General features: G+C 36.5%; 1 protein-coding gene across 12 annotated transcripts in view; it reads left to right on the top strand.

Annotated features, from left to right (window-relative positions):
- The window catches only part of LOC115628705 (disks large 1 tumor suppressor protein), an 81,435-nt gene that overhangs the window by 54,369 nt on the left and 7,018 nt on the right, over positions 1 to 20,048 (top strand). For 2 of the 12 annotated variants that reach the window (XM_030524890.1, XM_030524899.1), the window contains 9 exons: positions 2,236 to 2,259; positions 3,893 to 4,465; positions 5,786 to 6,068; positions 8,351 to 8,438; positions 10,562 to 10,775; positions 10,914 to 11,327; positions 12,439 to 12,541; positions 15,883 to 15,927; positions 19,596 to 19,676. In XM_030524890.1, coding sequence (XP_030380750.1) covers positions 2,236 to 2,259; positions 3,893 to 4,465; positions 5,786 to 6,068; positions 8,351 to 8,438; positions 10,562 to 10,775; positions 10,914 to 11,327; positions 12,439 to 12,541; positions 15,883 to 15,927; positions 19,596 to 19,676 — 1,825 coding nt within the window. Of the gene's footprint in view, positions 1 to 2,235; positions 2,260 to 3,892; positions 4,466 to 5,785; positions 6,561 to 8,350; positions 8,439 to 10,561; positions 10,776 to 10,913; positions 11,328 to 12,438; positions 12,542 to 14,082; positions 14,161 to 15,882; positions 15,928 to 19,595; positions 19,677 to 20,048 lie in introns of all 12 variants that reach the window. The other 10 variants (XM_030524896.1, XM_030524900.1, XM_030524888.1 and 7 more) reach the window with 9 other exon arrangements.

Genomic DNA, 20,048 nt, shown 5'->3' with positions numbered 1-20,048 from the left:
TGAACCTGATCCTACCTCACGTGACCATCACTAGCGCGTCGTCTTACTCTCTCGCTCACTCTCTTCCTTTCTTTCTCCTCCGATGGCTTCGCCCCAGCAACGGTACGGTATTTGACCTGCATCCGAATCCTCTCTTCTCTCGGTCTCTTTCTGTTGTTGCCCCCGAACCAGCCAAGGGTTAATTGACAATTTGAACTTTTGCAAAGGCAGCGTCGGCGTCAACGTCAACGTCAACGACTCGACTTGAACGTCGTCGCACGTGCGCCGACATCGGAGCTCCGCTTTGCATCTTAAGCCCAATGGGGATGCTCTGCCCTGCAATTTGCGCTTAGCTTGTTGGCATCGACTGCGAATGGGGCTGCGGCTGCGGCTTCGGTCGGCATCGGCATCGGCAGCCGCTTGATGAATTCATTTACACTTGGCTGCTAATCAATTGAACTCGTTTGCGGCTTGACTCCATATATGGCGCTGCATACGCTTAAATGTATGTATGTGTGTGTGTATCTGTGTGAGAACTTGTTGTCCCAGTCATTTTCGTCTCGAACGCTGGCGCCGCTTGTTATACCTAGGAGGGGTACTCTAAGACAGCAGCTTATTGGATAAACCAACTGACTTTGTCGCTTCAAAGACTTGTTCATTAATTTAGAACAAGGTGTGCCCGCATCCCAAACTACACAGGACTCTTTGGCCAAATGGGATCATTTTTTTCAAAATAATCAACTTCCGATTCAGTACAAACAATGTTTTGCACGATCAAGACGCATTTCGAGTTAGGGGTTTGAGAGTTCCATCTGTATGTCCTTCAGAATGATGTCCCTATAGCGCTTTCCTTTCATGGACAAGTGCAATTATACGAAGAGGAAAATAGTCGATGGGAACAATTTTTGGTTATCAAGCAGGATGATACCCTTCGTAGCCCCATTTTTTGGCTAAAATCTAAACTCTGCTACGATTTGAAATTTAAAACAGAAATAAATATGCATTTCTGTGCATTCGATTGTCATAAAATACGAATGCAATGTTGATAAAAAAGACTCCATCAATGTGTGAAAGAGATATGTACACATGTGAAAAGGTCCTTTATGTTTATAGATGCACCTTTTATATAAATAACAGTAATTGCAGCATTTAAAGTATCTTTGAAACAATTAAATTATTAAATACAAAGCTTTTAACATATTTGCAAAGCCTCAAACCATAACCTTTTGTTTAGTTACTCTTAAAGGCTTAAAGGTCCTTCAAAGTTGGTGTTAAATTTAGCTTAACAGTTGCTTTGCATTGACGTTGCTGAGAGAGAGTGTTCACTTCGGTGTGACTACTTTTGCATTCCCCACATTGTTTTTTTTTCTTTTTTATTTTTGGACTTTTCATATTTGGAATTATTGTACTTGCTTGCTGTTTTCATTTTCGGCTCTTGTTAATTGGAAACCATGTCAATCGACGTTTGATCTAAATTGTGACGCCATTGACATACATTCACACCTCGGGCCCGCTCTGCTGCTCGGTCGTTCTGGCTTGCTGTGGTATTGGGCGCTGAGACGAGTTGACTTCTGACTGCTAATTTGTAGTTTGCTGAGCAGTCAATGCAAAACATTTGAAATACATAGCTTTCGCAACGTTCTCTCAGAAACCCTAATTGTTTACAAGAATTTCCCAATTCGTTTGCTTGTTAACTATTTAAGAGTTAAGAGCTGATTTCATTTACAACTGATATGTTGTTATAAACGTCTTAAGAATTATTGACGAAAATTATTTCTAGCTGATTTGTTGTAAAAATTAACTTGGAATTTATAAGTTTTCTAAATTACTATATAAATATATATGTGCATATATTATTTTATTCACTGTATTCAATGAGGTATAACTCCAATGTTGCGCGTTTTCCAAACAAACTGTTGATGGATTACAATAAATCTTCTACAGCCCTGAACTAAATATTTGGTTGAAGATTTCTTTAGTAATGCCTACCATATTTAATAATTCGAATACTAACACTGTTGGAATTTATAACAAATTGATAAATTCAGAATGAAAACATATGTGTTGTTTAATGAATAGCGCTTACCATCTTTAGAAAGAAAGAAAGAAAGAAATTTCAAATAGGTTTGGCGTCTCATTCATTTGCTTAAACCAAAAGCAAACACCACCCACACCTACGCTCTACACATGTACTCTAAATATTGGAATATCAACACTACATTTTTGTTTTTTTATTTCTGCCACCAACCTTTTCAGCTACATAAGGCATCCTCAACCAAGGTAAGCAGCGCGAATGAACCGCAGAATGAACTGAAGCATCTAAACCAAGCTACAAGTATAGCTAAGGATATCATCCATATTCTAGTCTGTGTGTTTGTGTTTGTATTTGTCTTAGTCTTTGTGTGCTATCCATAAATGTGTATCGTTAGTATGTGTTGTAATATAAGGACTTGCCTTAGTGTAACATGTTTGTCGTTTGTCGTCTTTGCTGCTTACTCACATATTTGCATAACAATCTAGCAATCAAGCAATCAACTAATAATACATGAAACATTCGCCGCAGCCCTGCAGCTGAACCTAAAATCCATATCAGTGTTTGCTTTTGATTTTGTCTAAATCAGGCAATATGATACAAACATAAAGGTATAACAACCAATGAACTAATATGCATATAGGTGTATATATGTATGGTGTCCATTTTGTGTGTTCTCGTCGTTGTCGTCGTTGACGTTGTTGTTGGATTTGTTTTGTCATCGTCTGGTCGTCTAATTTCATACATCGATGCCAAGCCAAACAAACAATAGTGATAATACAAGTAATACCAATCCGCACTAACACCCAACACTCACCCACAATTTCGCATCGGAGCCAAGATGAGCGATATTCGCGCATCTGTGATTTTGTCACAAAAAATTCAGAATACAATCAGAACTCGATTTATAAGTAACCTAAAAGCAATTGAAACCATGGATAAGCTAAGCTAGCGAAACACTTTATAGACATACTTATAGAGATATATGGATCTGCTTTAGTTGCATAGAGGGGGACCTGTAAAGGAAACTATAGTTCTAGTACATATTTGATCAGATTCCTAAAGAAACTCTACGATAGCTTTAAAATTGTCTCTAGAGGCTAAAGAGCCAATTATTTCATTTCATTTTCTAAATTATTGCGCTTAATGTTAGGATTATTGATAAGTATTTTATAAATAGGATTTTGGAAATTTGATTTTTTTTCATTCATTAACTCAGTTTTGTTTATATGTGCTGGAGCTATTATTGAAAATATTAATGGTCCTTAAATCATTCAAATAATAAGAGTGCCAATAATTCGTACAATAAATGTTTTAATTTATCTAATTGTGCACAAAATTGTATTTAAAGGACATTATCTTCCAAGTTGTTGTAATAATTATAATTAGCAAGATTTATTTTCATTTTTGTATAACTTTTCTAACCGATCTACAGCCTGATTTAAATAATTTAATAATTAGGCAAATATTCTCAGCAATATTAGATTTCAATGCGTTGCAAAATAAATTAAATTTAAAATATTTAAGCTAGTAGTATTGATATACAAAAGAAAGAGTTTTAAAAAAGGTTATTTTTAAAAGGCACACAGATGCGCGAAAATTTGATTTATCTCTTCGAATATCAGTTTACTATGTTTCTGAATTTGAGGTCTGTTCGAATATCAGTTTACTATGCTTCTGAATTTGAGGTCCGACTGTATTCAATACTAAATCACAGGTGACCGCTGTGTGCGCCTCAATAATCGCAGTTGTCGCTCATCTCTGCACCGCACTCTCAGCTCTCAACTGAAACCTGTTGTTATTTAAATTCTCACTTTGATGAAGGTATCTAAACAATTTCTATTCTATTCCCTCCACACACACACACACACACACATACAGGTCAATGGCGATGAGAGCTGGTACTATGAGGACATTCAACTGGAGCGCGGTAATTCGGGCCTGGGCTTCTCCATTGCCGGCGGCACAGACAATCCCCACATCGGCACCGACACATCCATCTATATTACAAAGCTAATACCGGGTGGGGCGGCGGCGGCCGACGGTCGTTTAAGTGTCAATGACATCATTGTCTCGGTCAACGATGTGTCCGTGGTAGATGTGCCCCATGCATCCGCTGTGGATGCACTCAAGAAGGCCGGCAATGTGGTCAAGCTGCATGTGAAGCGGAAACGTGGAACTGGAGGCACCGGCACCGGCACTGGCTCTGGCACAGCTTCCAGCGATGTACGCGACAATGCAACGCCCGCCGGCAGTTCGGGGCCGAAGGTCATCGAAATCGATTTGGTGAAGGGTGGCAAGGGCCTGGGCTTCTCCATAGCCGGTGGCATCGGCAATCAACATATACCGGGCGACAACGGCATCTATGTGACCAAATTGATGGATGGCGGTGCAGCTCAAGTGGATGGACGCCTCTCCATTGGCGACAAATTGATAGCAGTGCGCACGAATGGCGTAAGTAGCACCACCCATCCAATTGTTAACACTAGTTAGCCAGATGAAGGATGTGGATATTGTGCGGAAACTATCTATCATTCCCTGCTCTTTATACGATATTTCAATTACCGCATTTGGCCAACAATATTTGATAGCATCTGGCAGTGACGAAGCTCTAGGAGTTATGCTTTATAGTTAGTTATGTTTCGAGTCAATTCCTCAGGAATCTTAGTTATTCTAAACATAAATCGGTCAACCGACATTAAAGCATATGAGTTGGTATTAAGGAAAGAACTATACTCTCGAATCAATACAATTTTACCGAATATAGTTAGAATATGTAGTCCTTAAAAATAAAGTATTTGAATCTTAATAGATATAGTTGAAGAACTGAAGAATCCCAGGATTCAGGCAACCATTTGTATGCAACAGAAGTAACCATATTAGTCGGCTAAAATGATCTAAAACCGACGTCAACTTTGTAGTGCCAATCATTTCTATGACAGACTATTTGATGAAGTCAACCGATTTTGGTCAACAGTCAGATTATATTTGAGATATCTTTTTGAACAAACAAGTTTCTGGTTTGAAATTTAATTTCTGCACCGATCATTCCAATGGCAGCTATATAAAATAACGAGGCTATGTTCGGTTTTGTAATGAACTTGCTCTGCGCTTGGGCAAGACTTGTCTAAATACCAAGTTTTGTATTTCTAGCTATTATAGCTCAAGTTATCGGACAGCCGTCACGCTGTTCATATATGTATGGGATCTGGAGGTCTTTCTTCTGCCTGCTACATTCATTTGGCTTCCCGACTTTCCAGTAAACCCTTTCCTTTATACCCTTTCCTTTCGGCTAGGCTAGGCTATAATAATAATTTTCGATCACTAAAAAAAATAAAAAAAAAAATAATAATAATAATAATAATAATATTGAAGCAGAACTTAGGGAAGAAGGGAAGGGCACTGAATAGGTAATATAAAGCAATGTCGTAATATACTATATTTTCATATAAACACCCATGATAGTGGCGACAATTTGCATATGACGGCCATTTAGGGAGTTAAGAGATCAGGTATTTAAAAGAAAAATGAAAGCAGAAATAAATAGTTTTTGTTTCGTGCAGCAATTTCTTGCAAAGATATAACAAAATGAAGCATAACTAATACTTTCCCAAGTAAATATCGACACCAAAGCCAACAACTGCTTACATGAATTGGCTAATATTTGTGAATTCGTAGGGGAATGATGTCAATTGGTAGTTTATAGTAGCGATATCTGAAATATCAACATACCACCGTCTGATGACTAATGCAATTGTTGTTTTGTGTTCGCAGAGCGAAAAGAATCTGGAGAATGTTACGCACGAACTGGCTGTGGCCACGCTCAAGTCTATTACCGACAAGGTGACACTGATTGTGGGCAAGACGCAGCATTTAACCAGCAGTGCATCACAGTCGGGTGGCAGTGGCAGTGGCATCATTGTGGCACCCACAACCACGACTCCTGGCAGTGGCCAGTTGGGCCAGCAACAGCACTCGCAGTCGCAGTCACAGCTGGCGGCCAGTCAGCAGCAGCAGCAGCAACAACAACAACAGCAAGTGAACTCACAGTCTACAGGTGCGCTTAACAATGTAGGACAGACAGTTGTTGATTCACCATCCTCAGTCACCTCAGTCATCTCCAATGCAAACACCACCAACACCACCTCCACTACCACCAACACCACAATAACCACCAAGAACAACAACAACAACATTGCTGCTACAGTCACTAATGCCAATGCTAACAGCAGCAGCATCAGCTACAACAGCAGCAACATCATCTCCAATTCAAACAGCAACAGCAATTACAACAACAGCAGCAGCAGCAGCAGCAATAGTAACAGTAACAGTAACAGCAACAGCAATAATAACTCTATAGCTGCCGCAGTACTGGCAACAACAACAACTACAACACCACCAATACCAACAATACCAACACCATCATCATCACCACAACCACCACCACAAATACCACCCGTTTCATCCTTTGCCGCTATGCCTGCTAAATCCGCTAGTAGTTCAGCAGCAGCTGCCTCTTCCAACAGATCCCAATCACCTTTGCCGCGCCGTAAGCGAACAACAACAACAATTTCAACAATAATAAGAACTATTGCTCTCTCTCTCTCTCTCTCTCAAACTAAACTATACTCGTATAACCCTAAATGCCTAACACTCTTCACACTCTGTACTTAAAAGCAGCAATAGAAAGCAAATGATGAATCATGATCATGATTTTATAAATGAATCCAAAGCTGTGAATCATTTACGATTCACATCGCATTCGCATAAGCAGTAGAATTATTATTATCTAAATTTATTGCTCAACAATTGAACAATCATTATAATTACGATTAGAGCTATTCAAACAATCATTCATTTTGTAAATGGGTGCATTCATTGAGTAGAATTTGTTAGTCATCAGCTGCGCAATTCTTATTGTTTCTGTACAGAGTACACTCTATGGGCTATTCAGTTCTTATACTAACTCCAGTAACTCATTTGACCCCCAATGGAGCCGTCTGCTCTAATTAAGGACAAGCCGGAAATGAAACATAATATGTAGAGGAAATGTGTTAGCGGACCTTTAAACTAACGAATCAAAACACTCAACTTCTGTCTCTCTCTGTCTGTCTTCTCCCTTTATGAGCGCGCTCTCTTTGATAGATTTAGTAGCTAACAGCTTGATAGACACGCGCGCTCTCTCTCTCTCTTTCTCTTTGCTGTTACACCACCACCAACGATAACCGACAAGAATAATAATAAAAAAAAAAACAGAACTCTCTCAGAAAGCGTGCATGCTTAGAAGCTTGCTCGCTCGCTTCTCGTTTCATGCTGTTCTCGTTCGCTCGCTCGCTCGCTCGCTTGTTCGTTTGTTCGTTCGTTCGTTCATACACCATATAAAAAATTAAAAAGTACTGTCTATTTCAATATCTTCGCACTATATGTGATATTTTTGTTTTAAATGTATGATGTCTCTGTGTGTGTGTTTGTGTGTAGCGCGATTTTTTAAAGAGAATCTGCAAAATATGAACTCAATATTTACAATCAATATTTTGTGTTTGTTACTTCTTCTGCCTTTTGCATGAATTGGTTTTACCGACCACCCCCCACCCGACTCCCGTAAATCTTCTTTTCACTAGCCGCGTAACATTTGTCCCCACTTTTTAAAAATATCTGTGTGTGTGTATGATTGTCGTCTTTTTTCGATGTGTTGCGCCGTACCATAGTGTTTATTTTACATAATTGTCTACAAACAATATACTCGTACAGCGTTATACACAAATATATATTTTGATTCTCTTTTGCGTTGTCCCAACTCTCTCTCTCTCTCTGTCTTAAGTACACGAAGCGAAATTCATTCAAAAAGCAAACCTGAGAGACAAGTTACGCTCAAACCAGTTTCGTCTTTTGAGTTCCTGTTATCTCTCGCTCTCTTTCTTCACTCTAACACTATCTTTGTATTTCTTTGCTCTCTCTCTCTCTTTCTCTCTCACTCTCTATTTCTTTCTCTTTTGTGTCTATCTCTTTCGATTTTCGTTTAAATTATTTTAAAATAAAAAAAAATAAATATATATAAAATAATGTCAACAACTCCTTGACCCACGCCCATTTTTTTTACACTAATTACCTTACCCCACTCTCTCTTTCATGTCCAAAAATGATCAATCGTGCGTTACTTTGTGTATACCGTTACCGTTACACTTTGTGGTTGTTATTTATATCAATAATATATATATATAAATATATTATATGAACAAACAAAAAATTACTTAAAATTATACAAAAAAAAAAAAAAAAAAAAAAAAAAAAACACCAAAAACAAACAAAAAATACCATAAATACCAAACGGCCTTATAGAACCCGGCTCGAGATATGCATCAACGAATGTCTTGGCCGCCGTACCGCCCGGCACACCAAGAGCGGTCAGCACAGAGGATATAACCAGGTGAGTACCGTCCATTAAGATAATTTCTTTACATACCTTACTCTTTTTGTTTTCCCTGACCCCTCCATACCCCCACTAACCCCCACCCAGCTATATAGATGAAGCACACGCAACGCATTGCACGACATTTGATAAACTTTAGCCGCTGTTGAACTGGGAGCATATCTAATCGTATCCCCCCTCCCCTCCCTAACAGACTACTTACTGGCCTGAGCTTGTTAGTTTTCGCATTGCCGGCAGATAATACGAGCACAGGGGAGCCCAAGCAGCGCTGTTTAATTTGAGATAAGAACAAACTATGAGATACAAATTTAGCAATCCCACCAGATCGGTCTGTACAGGTAGTTATAACCGTATGTAGCTGCCGTAGTGTCGAAAATTTATTTTACTTTTCTTCAAGTGTGGGAAGAGCGAGGAAACAAAAGTTAAATTCGTATTTGATTAAAGTATAGAAAGTGAAGCGCGTGTTTCAATCATTTCTGTTAAAACTATTAGTCTGGTATTAGCTTTCTGTTTGCATTATATTCCAAAAATAAAAAGAAGAAGATTTTATTTATTTTTTCTTTTTCTGAACTCAAAGAGAATACAAATATTTAGTGTAGATAGATACCAGACACTTGCATAAATCAAACAATGCTATGAAAAAATATGGATTATGCCTTCAAAGGGGCCATTTAGATTTATCAAAACACATATGGAGGGTAGTGTAATAATAACAATTACAACAAGAACGACAAAAACAACAACTAAGATAACAACAGTAGCCAACGTCGTCGTCATCAAAGACGACTTTGTGACTGTGCCTGCAATTTCAATGAGAATTGCCAGCGTCAGGCATTAATCATAGAAACAAACTGCCACTTGGTCGCTTGGCGACTTTTAACTGTTGGTTGTGGGTTGGCCGCCGCGCCTGCAACAACAACAACAACAGCAGCCACAGCAACAACGTCATCAACAAGAGTCGCAACTGCAGGCGTCTTATTCGTCATCGCTCAGTTGTGCGCGTCGAGTCGGCCAGGACAGAGATACCGCTGAGAAGGAGATATGTTTCGTCGGTACACATCGGTTCTCGAGATGCGTGGACTGCACGCTCCTCCCCCTCCTCCGCCGGCCCCTCCTCCGGCCAGGGATAAGGATAAGTCGCAGGATAAGGCAAAGTCAACGTCTCCCTTCCTGGGTGCCATACAGCAGTTGAAACTAATTCGTGCCAAGTGCGTTGCGTGTCCTTCCATACTATATACCCTAATCCCAAAAGGGGTGTAAACGATAGATCGTCCATTAACAAAATATTTGTTCAAGTGTGATGTGCATTGCAACATTCAGTCATTATCGTCTAAAGCTTTAATGTAACGCCATGTGATGTCATTCAGGCATGTTTCCTATTTCCACACCCTGACTAATACGAATCCCATAAGGCAAACGAATGCAACTTAGTGAGTTGAAAACGAACACTAGAGTAAAAGTATTTACGTCCAGTGGTTAAGAGATTAAGTGATTAAATATTTCATCGCCTCAGATCATGATTCTGGTTTGCTCAAAGAAGCTGTTCGGAAAATAGACGTGTTGAAACGAAAACGATGCTTTAGGTATTCACATGCAGTGGTTAACTGATTAAAAACTTAAAAAGTTAATGATTTTTCATCGCCGCAGCTCATGATTCTGGTTGACTCAAAAAATCAACTTGAAAAATAATCGTCATAGCGTTCCATTTTAGTTTTTTATTTAAACGATACAAGACTTAAAGTTTTAATAACCAGTGGTTAATGAATTAAGTGATTAAAAGTTCGAGTTTAATCAAATTGCATCGAACCAGTTCCTTCTTAACGTGCGTATTCAGTTAATTAATATTGCCAGCTACAGCAATTCTTTTATTTGTTCTCCTGTGGGGAAGAAAGACAGAACCTTAGCCCTGTAGATTAAATATGTTAACCAGTTTAATCTGCTTATTGTCAACTCTAGGTATATATTCCACTACACATATGTATTTTTCGTTTACACCCTTAGCTAAACCTATGACTTTATCAACGAATTGTGAAGAATTCAGAAAAATAACTCTTAATTCTGCGACGAGTTTGTGGGATTGAATAATTCACAAAAAAACGTTTCTTATTAATCTAAAACAGAGAACCACGCACCATTACCATACAAAAGGGACCACAAGGTCTGGGCTTCAATATTGTGGGTGGCGAGGACGGCCAAGGCATTTATGTGTCATTCATATTGGCTGGCGGTCCAGCTGATTTGGGATCCGAACTGAAACGCGGCGATCAGCTACTGAGCGTAAATAATGTTAATTTGACGCATGCCACACACGAGGAAGCTGCACAGGCGCTCAAGGTAAGCGATCCTTAGATCCTCTTTATGAAGATATCCATGGATCAAGAATGTTTATGGTTGAAACAGAAACCTTTAATCTTTAGTCCAAAAAAAGTATACTTATAATAAGTGTTGTTTTGTTTTCTCAACCTTGCACAGACATCTGGTGGCGTTGTCACTTTGGTTGCACAATATCGGCCCGAGGAATATAATCGCTTTGAGGCACGCATCCAGGAGCTGAAGCAGCAGGCAGCGCTAAGCGCCGGTGGCTCTGGCACGCTTTTGCGGACCACACAGAAGCGTTCGCTGTACGTTCGCGCCCTCTTCGACTACGATCCTAACCGTGACGACGGGCTGCCCTCGCGCGGTCTTCCCTTCAAGCACGGCGATATCTTGCATGTGACCAATGCATCGGATGATGAGTGGTGGCAGGCCCGACGGGTTCTGGGCGATAATGAGGACGAACAGATCGGTATTGTGCCATCAAAGCGACGCTGGGAGCGCAAGATGCGGGCGCGCGACCGAAGTGTGAAGTTCCAGGGGCATGCGGCGGCGAATAATAATATGGATAAGGTAAGATTAAATCCAAACGAATAGTCGCGGCTGTCATCATTCCGTTAGAAAACCCTCTCATCTTCCGAGCGAAAATTGTAAATTTCTTGTCAATATTTGTTTAAACCGTTCTTGAAGATTTCAAAGTTTTCTTAACGTAGAAACAAAGTAATCTCGCATTGCTAAGTGACTAGAAGAGTCTAAATAACAAGTCTGGACACTCTGTGTTTAGCTGTTTCCTCAATCTAGACGTTCATACAGACAGACGGATGAGCATGTTTAAGTTACGATCAGACATGTAAATAGTTTGCATGCAAATTTGTATTATTTTACAAGTGTGTTTGTAAAAGTAATTATTGAATTTGTATAAGCTTTCATTAAATGCTTGTATAATTCCATATATTTGCATCCATATAGCTGCTTGCATATTATTGACTCGACGAGCTGATCAAGAATAAAAAAATTGTAATTTACTAATAATTTTATGCCCAATAAACTACTGTCCGGTTCCCTCATAGTTCAACTGAATAGAACATCGAACCCATTTCAGATTATTAAGATTTTAAAGTTAGCAGTTATATGTTATTTGGATAACAATTTTTTAGCACACTAATAGATTCAAAAAATGGAATAACTGTCTGAAATATTTTAGTTAGTTTTAGAATGTTATTGAAGAAAAGAATGAGAATAGACTTGAACATTTTAAAAAGTGCTGCAGGTATATATTGATTAGAAGAAGAAGAGGAAACTGACAAGCAAATAGAATAAATGCCTATTAGAGAAAGTAACAAAACATATCCGATAAAATATCCTTACTTGTTCTAATCATCATCGATCAAATTGATTAAAGGTACCTAATTCCGATTGGGTTTTTCTTTCGTTATCATTGCAAAAAAAAATTAGGATGGAAAACATAATTTGATAAGTAGATATGCACTTTATTATGATATTTCGTACTTTGATATTTTAATCTGGAAGAAATGTCAACTTCGAAAAACCTTTCTCTTCTGTAGGATCGAAGCCTCTCTATAAACAATCGATTAAATGACAGCCGTGACTAATGAAATTGTATTTAATGTTTAACATGCAATAATGCTATTAATTCTATGACATTTTCTTGCACCGATTATAGCAATCGACATTGGATCGGAAGAAGAAGAATTTCACATTCTCACGCAAGTTTCCGTTCATGAAGAGTCGCGATGAGAAGAATGAAGATGGCAGCGATCAAGAGCGTAAGTAGCAACAGTTGGCGCTGCAACTTCAACTGCAACAGTCATGATTACTACTACTACTACAACAACAACAACAACAACAACAACAAGAACAACAACAACTGCAGTAGCAGCAGCAGCAACAAAGCGCGTCTGCAACAACAAGAACAACAACAACAGCAACAACAAGAACAACAACATAAGCAAAAAGCAGCAAATCGAACATCAACATCAACAGAGCAATGCATACATTTGATTTAATTATGTATTGAATTATATTATTGTTTTTTGATTGATGATGATTGATGATTGCTCAATGTTTGCTCGATTGCTCTGTGTGCGCGTCACTCTCTCGCTGTCTTCGCTCTCTGTTCTCTATCTTGCTCTCTCTCTCTTTCTGTCTGTTTGTCTCTCGTTCGGCCCACAAGCTGCTCCTTCAGAATCTAAAAAATATACTCGTATATATATAAACAAATCTATATATATATATATATATGTATATAGTATAAGTGTGTGTGTGCCGGCAAAAGTTTGTTGTGTTTGCTTCGCATTTGCAACAAGAGGCGTCTTCTCTCTCGCTCTCTCTTTAACTCTAATTTGCATAAATTTATGTGTACATTTTATATTTAAATTTCTCTGCGGCTGTTTGTTTTTAAAAACTCGTTAAAGTACTATTGTTGTCTCTTTTTCTTTTATGTTGTCTTAAGCTAAATGAAATATAAATGGTTGAAAGCAAATTTATTTATAAATCAATTCTTCTCAGTGAGGATCTACACACACACACACACACACACACACACATAAACAACACGTCTTCGGCTGCAATTTGATTTGCAGTTTCCCCTCCCACGCACATTTCCCAGTTTAAACTTTTCTGATTTAATTGTTGCGTTTTTTCTTTTATTGTTTGTTTGTTTGTTGTTCTGCATACGCTCTCTTGTTTATATATAATTTAAGAGTATACTATAAGTTGTCTCTTCAGGAGATTCCACAATGTGGAAAATTGTTTGCGTTGTTATTGTTGATTTTATTTTTTTTTTACCATCCAGCATATACACTTAACGATATTTAATTGAATTTATTTGAAATTATTGTTCTACTTTCATATTTTGTTGCCACCATTTATTGAATTACCAACCAACCAACCACTCTACTGTCTCATGTGATGTCCTTCCTGTAAACAAAACTGTCAAAACGATCGAACGGAATATTTATATACACACACTCATATATATATATATATAAACGAAACAAAATGTATATTCATTATTTAATGTGATTTGAATGTGACGTCCAATCATCAACGAACTTCAACCACATATCGACTTCATCCTGTTATCCTGTCTGCCCGCCATGGAAAAATCATCCCACACACACACACACACGCAAATATCTATTTTTGTATAACCAACCTACTGGGACATACTTTTTCTATGCGTTTGACATTGTTACGTTCGTGTATCTACTATATACTATATATATATAAATGTGTGTGTGTTTTGATTGTTCGCTGTGTGTGTGTGTGTTTGAATGACGACTGCATTCAAAAAAAAAAAAAAAAGAAGCAAATGGAATTGTAAACAGCAACAGCGAAATCGATGTTAACAATGTTAACAACAATCAGACAAATGAACCGCAGCGTAAGTTTTTTTTCTTTTCTTTTCATTTGCTTTATGACAGTGTTAGTGTTGCCCAAGCCCCCCTCCTCCTCCCACCTGCCACCCCCTGACAACAAAATAGAACATAAATGGAAAGTCTGGGGTGGTCAGTTTACAATTTACAATTTACGACCAATTCATGTGTATTTTGGTATCTAATACAAATAACATATTAAGTATATGGTGTTACGTAACTTGTGGGTTCACTTTGGATTTATTTTGGGCTTATTTTAGCACAGACACACACACATATCAAGCACCAAGCAACACACTAACTAATCTAGTCTAGAAGAGTGTAAAATCTATTTATAAAAATGTACGTACCTGTGGAAGCGGTTTAGTGGTTGACGACATTATGTAAAACTTCATGTATTTTTATCTCTGTTATATATCTGTTAATATTCCACATATACATATATTCATTCAATCATTCATTCATTCATCCAATTATTTGTGTAACAACAAGAGCAACAACTTCAACTTTAATGCCAACAAGTGTGTGTTAAACGAATACCGCTAGCAGATGATGACAATTTTCAGCAACAAATTGTTGGAACACCTCTGCCCTCTTCGCTCGCTCTCTCCCGCTTTCTTCACTGTCTGTCTAATTAATCTGCGCTATGACTACTATCTGCTACTTATGCCTTCATTTCTTTCATACATGAATACTATTGTATGTCTATATCTATGCTATAGAGCTGTTCGGAAATATTTCTGTGGAGCAGTTACACTGTAGGAGTATCAAAATTGTTAAACAATTATTTTTCAATTGAATCGCAATTAGGAAACTGAAATAGATCTGGAAGTTAAAGAACACAATAAAAGACTAAACTCTGCACAACTTGTCTATGCAGAAGAAGAATTAATGAGAACCGATCGTTAAAAGTATTGTATAATGCTAAAGAAAATCTATGCAGAAGAAGAATTAATGAGAATCGATCGTTAGAAGTATTGTATAATGCTAAAAAAAGAAGAAAAATTGAAAACTCAGTAAGAAAGTAAGATTAATCATAGAAAAGTGTTCAGAAACGGGTAAAGAATAGTGCTGGAAAATGCTTAAATGGCCACAAATGAAGAAACCCTTTAAAGGAAGACACACTCAGAAGCTAGTCGCAGAAGAGTGCTTAGATATACTTAAAGGAGAGACAATTGAGGAACGTTGGGCAGTTATGTTAGTAAGTTTGAGACTTTTGCTTTTTAACAACTTTTGAATAGCGCATTGATATAGTTAAAGAAAAACAAATAAATATGCCACTAAAGAGTGTTGAACAACTATGTGGGGTAGGACAATTTTTTTTTTTTTTTTTTTTTGAAAATAAAACAAGAATCAGGAATCAAAGACAATCGAGGGCTCTTCGACAACATTAGTGCTCCAAAAGCTATTGAAAGGACAATACGTTGCTGCTACCATTTCTTCACACTTCAATCTCAGTCTTTCTTTTGCTCGCTCGCTCGCTCACTCTATCTATCCATTCATGTGCTTTCATGCTGATATTGACACAGTAACAAACTAATGTTCTCAAAAAAAAAAAAAAAATTAAGAAGACAACTCTGTGTTTCCATTGCGAAATTGAAAGATGTGCGTTTAAAATGGAACTGTTTTGCATAACAAACTTACTACTACTATTTACCTACTATTCTGTTTTTAACTGACCAAATCGTATATCTTTTCCGATTCTTTTTGTTTTCTCTTAATTTTTCTAGCTTTTATGCTTTGCTACACACAAGACGATGCCAATGCTGAAGGAGGTATGTACTTGACTATAAAACCTATATAACTTTAAAACTAAACTAAACTAGAACACACAAAAACAAACAAACAAAACAAAAACGAAAATTAATTAATAATCAAATTTGTTCAATACAAACTAATTTTTTAAAGCATACATATATACATATTATAAAATAGACCTACACACACAAACACATAGATCACACACACATACTCATTATTACAAGACAGCTAGTAAAGGAAATCAAGCTATGGTTCCATACAGCCAATACTTACATACAAGCCATTTGTATATTTTCCCCCTCCCAGACACACTACTACTTATGCTAAAACAAACATACACACAAACATAATTAAACAACATAGATACTAACTTTTAAAGAAAATATATTAAAAAAACAAAAACAAATACATCGTACTTTATGTTGTGTGTATTACTTTGATTTATGTTCAACTTATTTTTGTATAGTTACGTTTCTTTCAAACTCTACTATCGAACCCCTTTCACACACACACACACACACTCTCCCTTTCTTTCTGTATCTCTCAATCTATATATATATAAACAAGTACTATCTCTTCGGATTTCTACTATAAATACATATCTATATATATGTATAAAAAAAAATTGAATCAAACAAGATCTACGACTTTTTTTCAACCTCTTTACAACTATATCCCCTTTAACTTTTTGCTCTATTCTTACTACTACAACTACTATTATGTACTTATGATGTGTACTTCATACATATGTTCTTTGCGTTTTAAACGTTGATTTCAAAGTACTACTTATACTTCTTCCTACGTTTCGAACAAACACCCACCCACCCCATTAAACAATACTATCTAATATCTCTATACTATATACCTAAAAATAATACCTAGCAACACATAAACTTATATATTCTACATAACATTGGCACATATACTACATATAAATACATTGGTACATTAATATAACCGACATATATAGTATGTATGTACATATACATATATATATATATATATATATACTTATATATGCTCAGCAACAACAATGCGGAACTCATTTTACTCACTCATGTGCTCATGCAGCGCGAATCTGAACATCCGCTATATAAGCATTATACTCGTATACCGAACACAGACATAGATCGCACGTACTGCTGTACCTATGATATGATAAAGGCAGGCTCAAAAAGTGATCTAAACTACATACCTACATACTGAATATTTATTTCTCATCAAAAATAGCCCTAAGTTCCTCTATACTATCTATCTTTCGTACACTCAATACCCGAACATCATCGCTCGTCCACATAACATGTATTTAAATCGTATGTAAATAGTAAACAGAAATTTCTACGAAAATACCAACACACACTCGTAATGTCGTAATCGTTTCAGAAAGTGTGAATTGCTTTAAACATCCAATACTTTAAAAAATGTGCATTTAAATTTGTGTGATTGATATGATTTACAAAATGAGAACAATATGAAACGCTTCTACGCTCAAGCTGCGGTCACACATGCAAATAATTTGCATACACATTTCTCGTTTATTACAAGTGGGCTGGAAAAAGTAAATCTTGGAATCTTCTTGTAACATTCCACAGATTCGCGTGCAAATTATTTGCCTGTCTGATCGTACATTTACTTTCTTTCCTCTCTCTCTCTCTCTTGCTCTCTGTCTCTCTCTCTGTATAAGTATACATATTATGTATAGAAATGGAAGTCTTTGATTTGCTTAAATGGACGTTGTTTATGCGTATTTAAATACATGTTTTTCTATGCTCGTATTAAACCATATATCAATATACATATATAGTATATATATATTTGTACGATCACCAACATAAAACTCATTTGAAGAACAGAATCGAAGTCAGTATTTCATTTATAAATCACGGATCACAATAATGAAGTGTGAATTGGCGTTCATTTCGTTTTTTTGGTTCTCGCTTCTCTATCTGTAGGAATCGCCTATAATTTAGGATACTCACATGCACATGCATGTAGCTTTATCTCAGATCCCTGAACACAATCTCTGGTATCGTGCCTCCTTCGCTCAGTCAGTCAGTCAGTCAGTCAGTCAACATGCAGTCAGCCAGCCAGTCAGTCAATCCTAGCTTGAATATATTTATCTATTGCTGCGCATCTTCTTACTGTCCTCCTTCTGCTCCTCTCTTCTTGTTCTTCAGCTTGAGTTATACACGCTGGCCACATCTTGATTATTATTCTTTCATTGACCATAATCTTTGACATTTTGCTTAGCTCCCACAAAACGTTTGAGAACTGTGGAGCAGAACTGTGCCTTTCCAAAGTTCTAGGCCTAACTGCACCCACACAGAACACCCGAACACCCAGCACAGACACAGCCACACCCACACCCACATAGACACACACTCAGCCAACACTGAGGACAGCAATGAAGAAATAAGTAGAATTGTTGATACTTGCGAAATGATCGATACCTTCTAGATTATTGATGTACTCGTATACCTATAAATACTATGCATATCTTACATCTCTGGTGCGTTTTACGTAGCCTTTGACTTAAGCAATGAGATGTTTTTTGCGGAACAAGCCTAGCATTTATTTAACCTCAAGTTCATTATTTCGATTGCCTCTTTGCTTAAATATCGATACGATATGATATCCACAATTCTAGTAAAATAAATATATAAAAAAAAAGAGTAGTTCATGTCATTTGTACTCGGTAGAAGAAAACGTGTTGAGAAACGAACAATAAGCAACAAAAACAGTTTTGATAAATATACTTACAAGCAAAACAAAAACTATATACTATATATACCTCTACATATATACAAAATATGATTAATTTTGTTCTTCTTTTTCTTTCTTTTTTCCTTTTAACTTCTTAACCATTGAACTTAACTTTTTGTGTGTGTGTGTCCAACCACTTTGACTCTTTCGTTCAACAACAACAACAACTACTACTACTACTACAACAACAACAACAATAATAATAATAATAAAAATAATAATAATGAATACAAAAACCATCATCTACTACTCTCTACCGCCTAATACTATCTCTACTACTCTACTCTACTGCTGTTATACTCTTCTTTATTTTTTTCTTCAACTACTACTACTAATTGTTAACGGAACAACTTCGTTATGATTTCGTTGCGTTTGACAATTGTTATATTTATATTTTTGAACTATCTACTCTATCTATATAATATCTATATATCTTAAATATATTTATAATATACGAAAAAAAAACAATCAACCACAAACAAACAAAAATAATATATATTTATATATCATCGTCAAATGTGTAAACCTAACCTAACGTTAATTCTACTCTTGTTTTGTTCGACAACTTTTATATATTATATACTTTTGTTCGATCTACAAATCAATAAACACATTCTCGAACTGATTGATGAAATCAATATATATATATATATATATAATAAATACCTATATATATCATTTATATGTATATATATATATATATATATATATGTATTTGTTGCAACCATGCGCTCCTCGCTCACGTACTACAACAACAACAACTATTACTACTTAATTCTTCTACCACAACTACTACTACTATAACTACTATTCCTTCAACCTCGTACATCAATCTACCAATCAATCAACCAATCAACCAATCAACAACAACAACTATCTATCTTTGATATCTTTAATACCGAAACCGCAAAACGCGCAGGCGAGATTATCTACAGAGTGGAATTACCCGATATGGAGCAGATAACTTTAATCTACTTGGAGAATAACGATGCTGACTATCGTAAGTCGAGCGGCTAAACAAATTTTTAGTAAAAACCAAAAACCAAAACAAAACTCAAAATAAAAAAGCAACAGCAAGCAAAATTAAAAAAAAAAAAAAAAAAAAAAACAGTTTAAGTTAAAACAAAAAGACAGCAAACTTTTGGTTAAAAGGATTCTCAAATAACAGGAAGCCAAGTCGCCCATTTATTTCAAAATAGATTGAATTAAATATTTATAATTTTATTTATCTCTCTCTCTCTCTCTGTTCATCTCTCTTAATCTCTCTCTCTCTCTCGCGCTCGCTCGCTCGGTCTGTCTTAAATCAATGCAATATGTGAATGAGCAATAAATTTAAACTTCCTTATTCGATATTCTCCTATAAATAAGCAAA

Source organism: Scaptodrosophila lebanonensis, unplaced genomic scaffold, assembly GCF_003285725.1.
Source record: "Scaptodrosophila lebanonensis strain 11010-0011.00,11010-0021.00 unplaced genomic scaffold, SlebRS2 tig00000123-arrow-arrow-pilon, whole genome shotgun sequence".
Lineage (NCBI taxonomy): Eukaryota > Metazoa > Arthropoda > Insecta > Diptera > Drosophilidae > Scaptodrosophila > Scaptodrosophila lebanonensis.
Note: the sequence above shows the minus strand (reverse complement) of the source record. Positions and strands in the feature narration are given on the sequence as shown.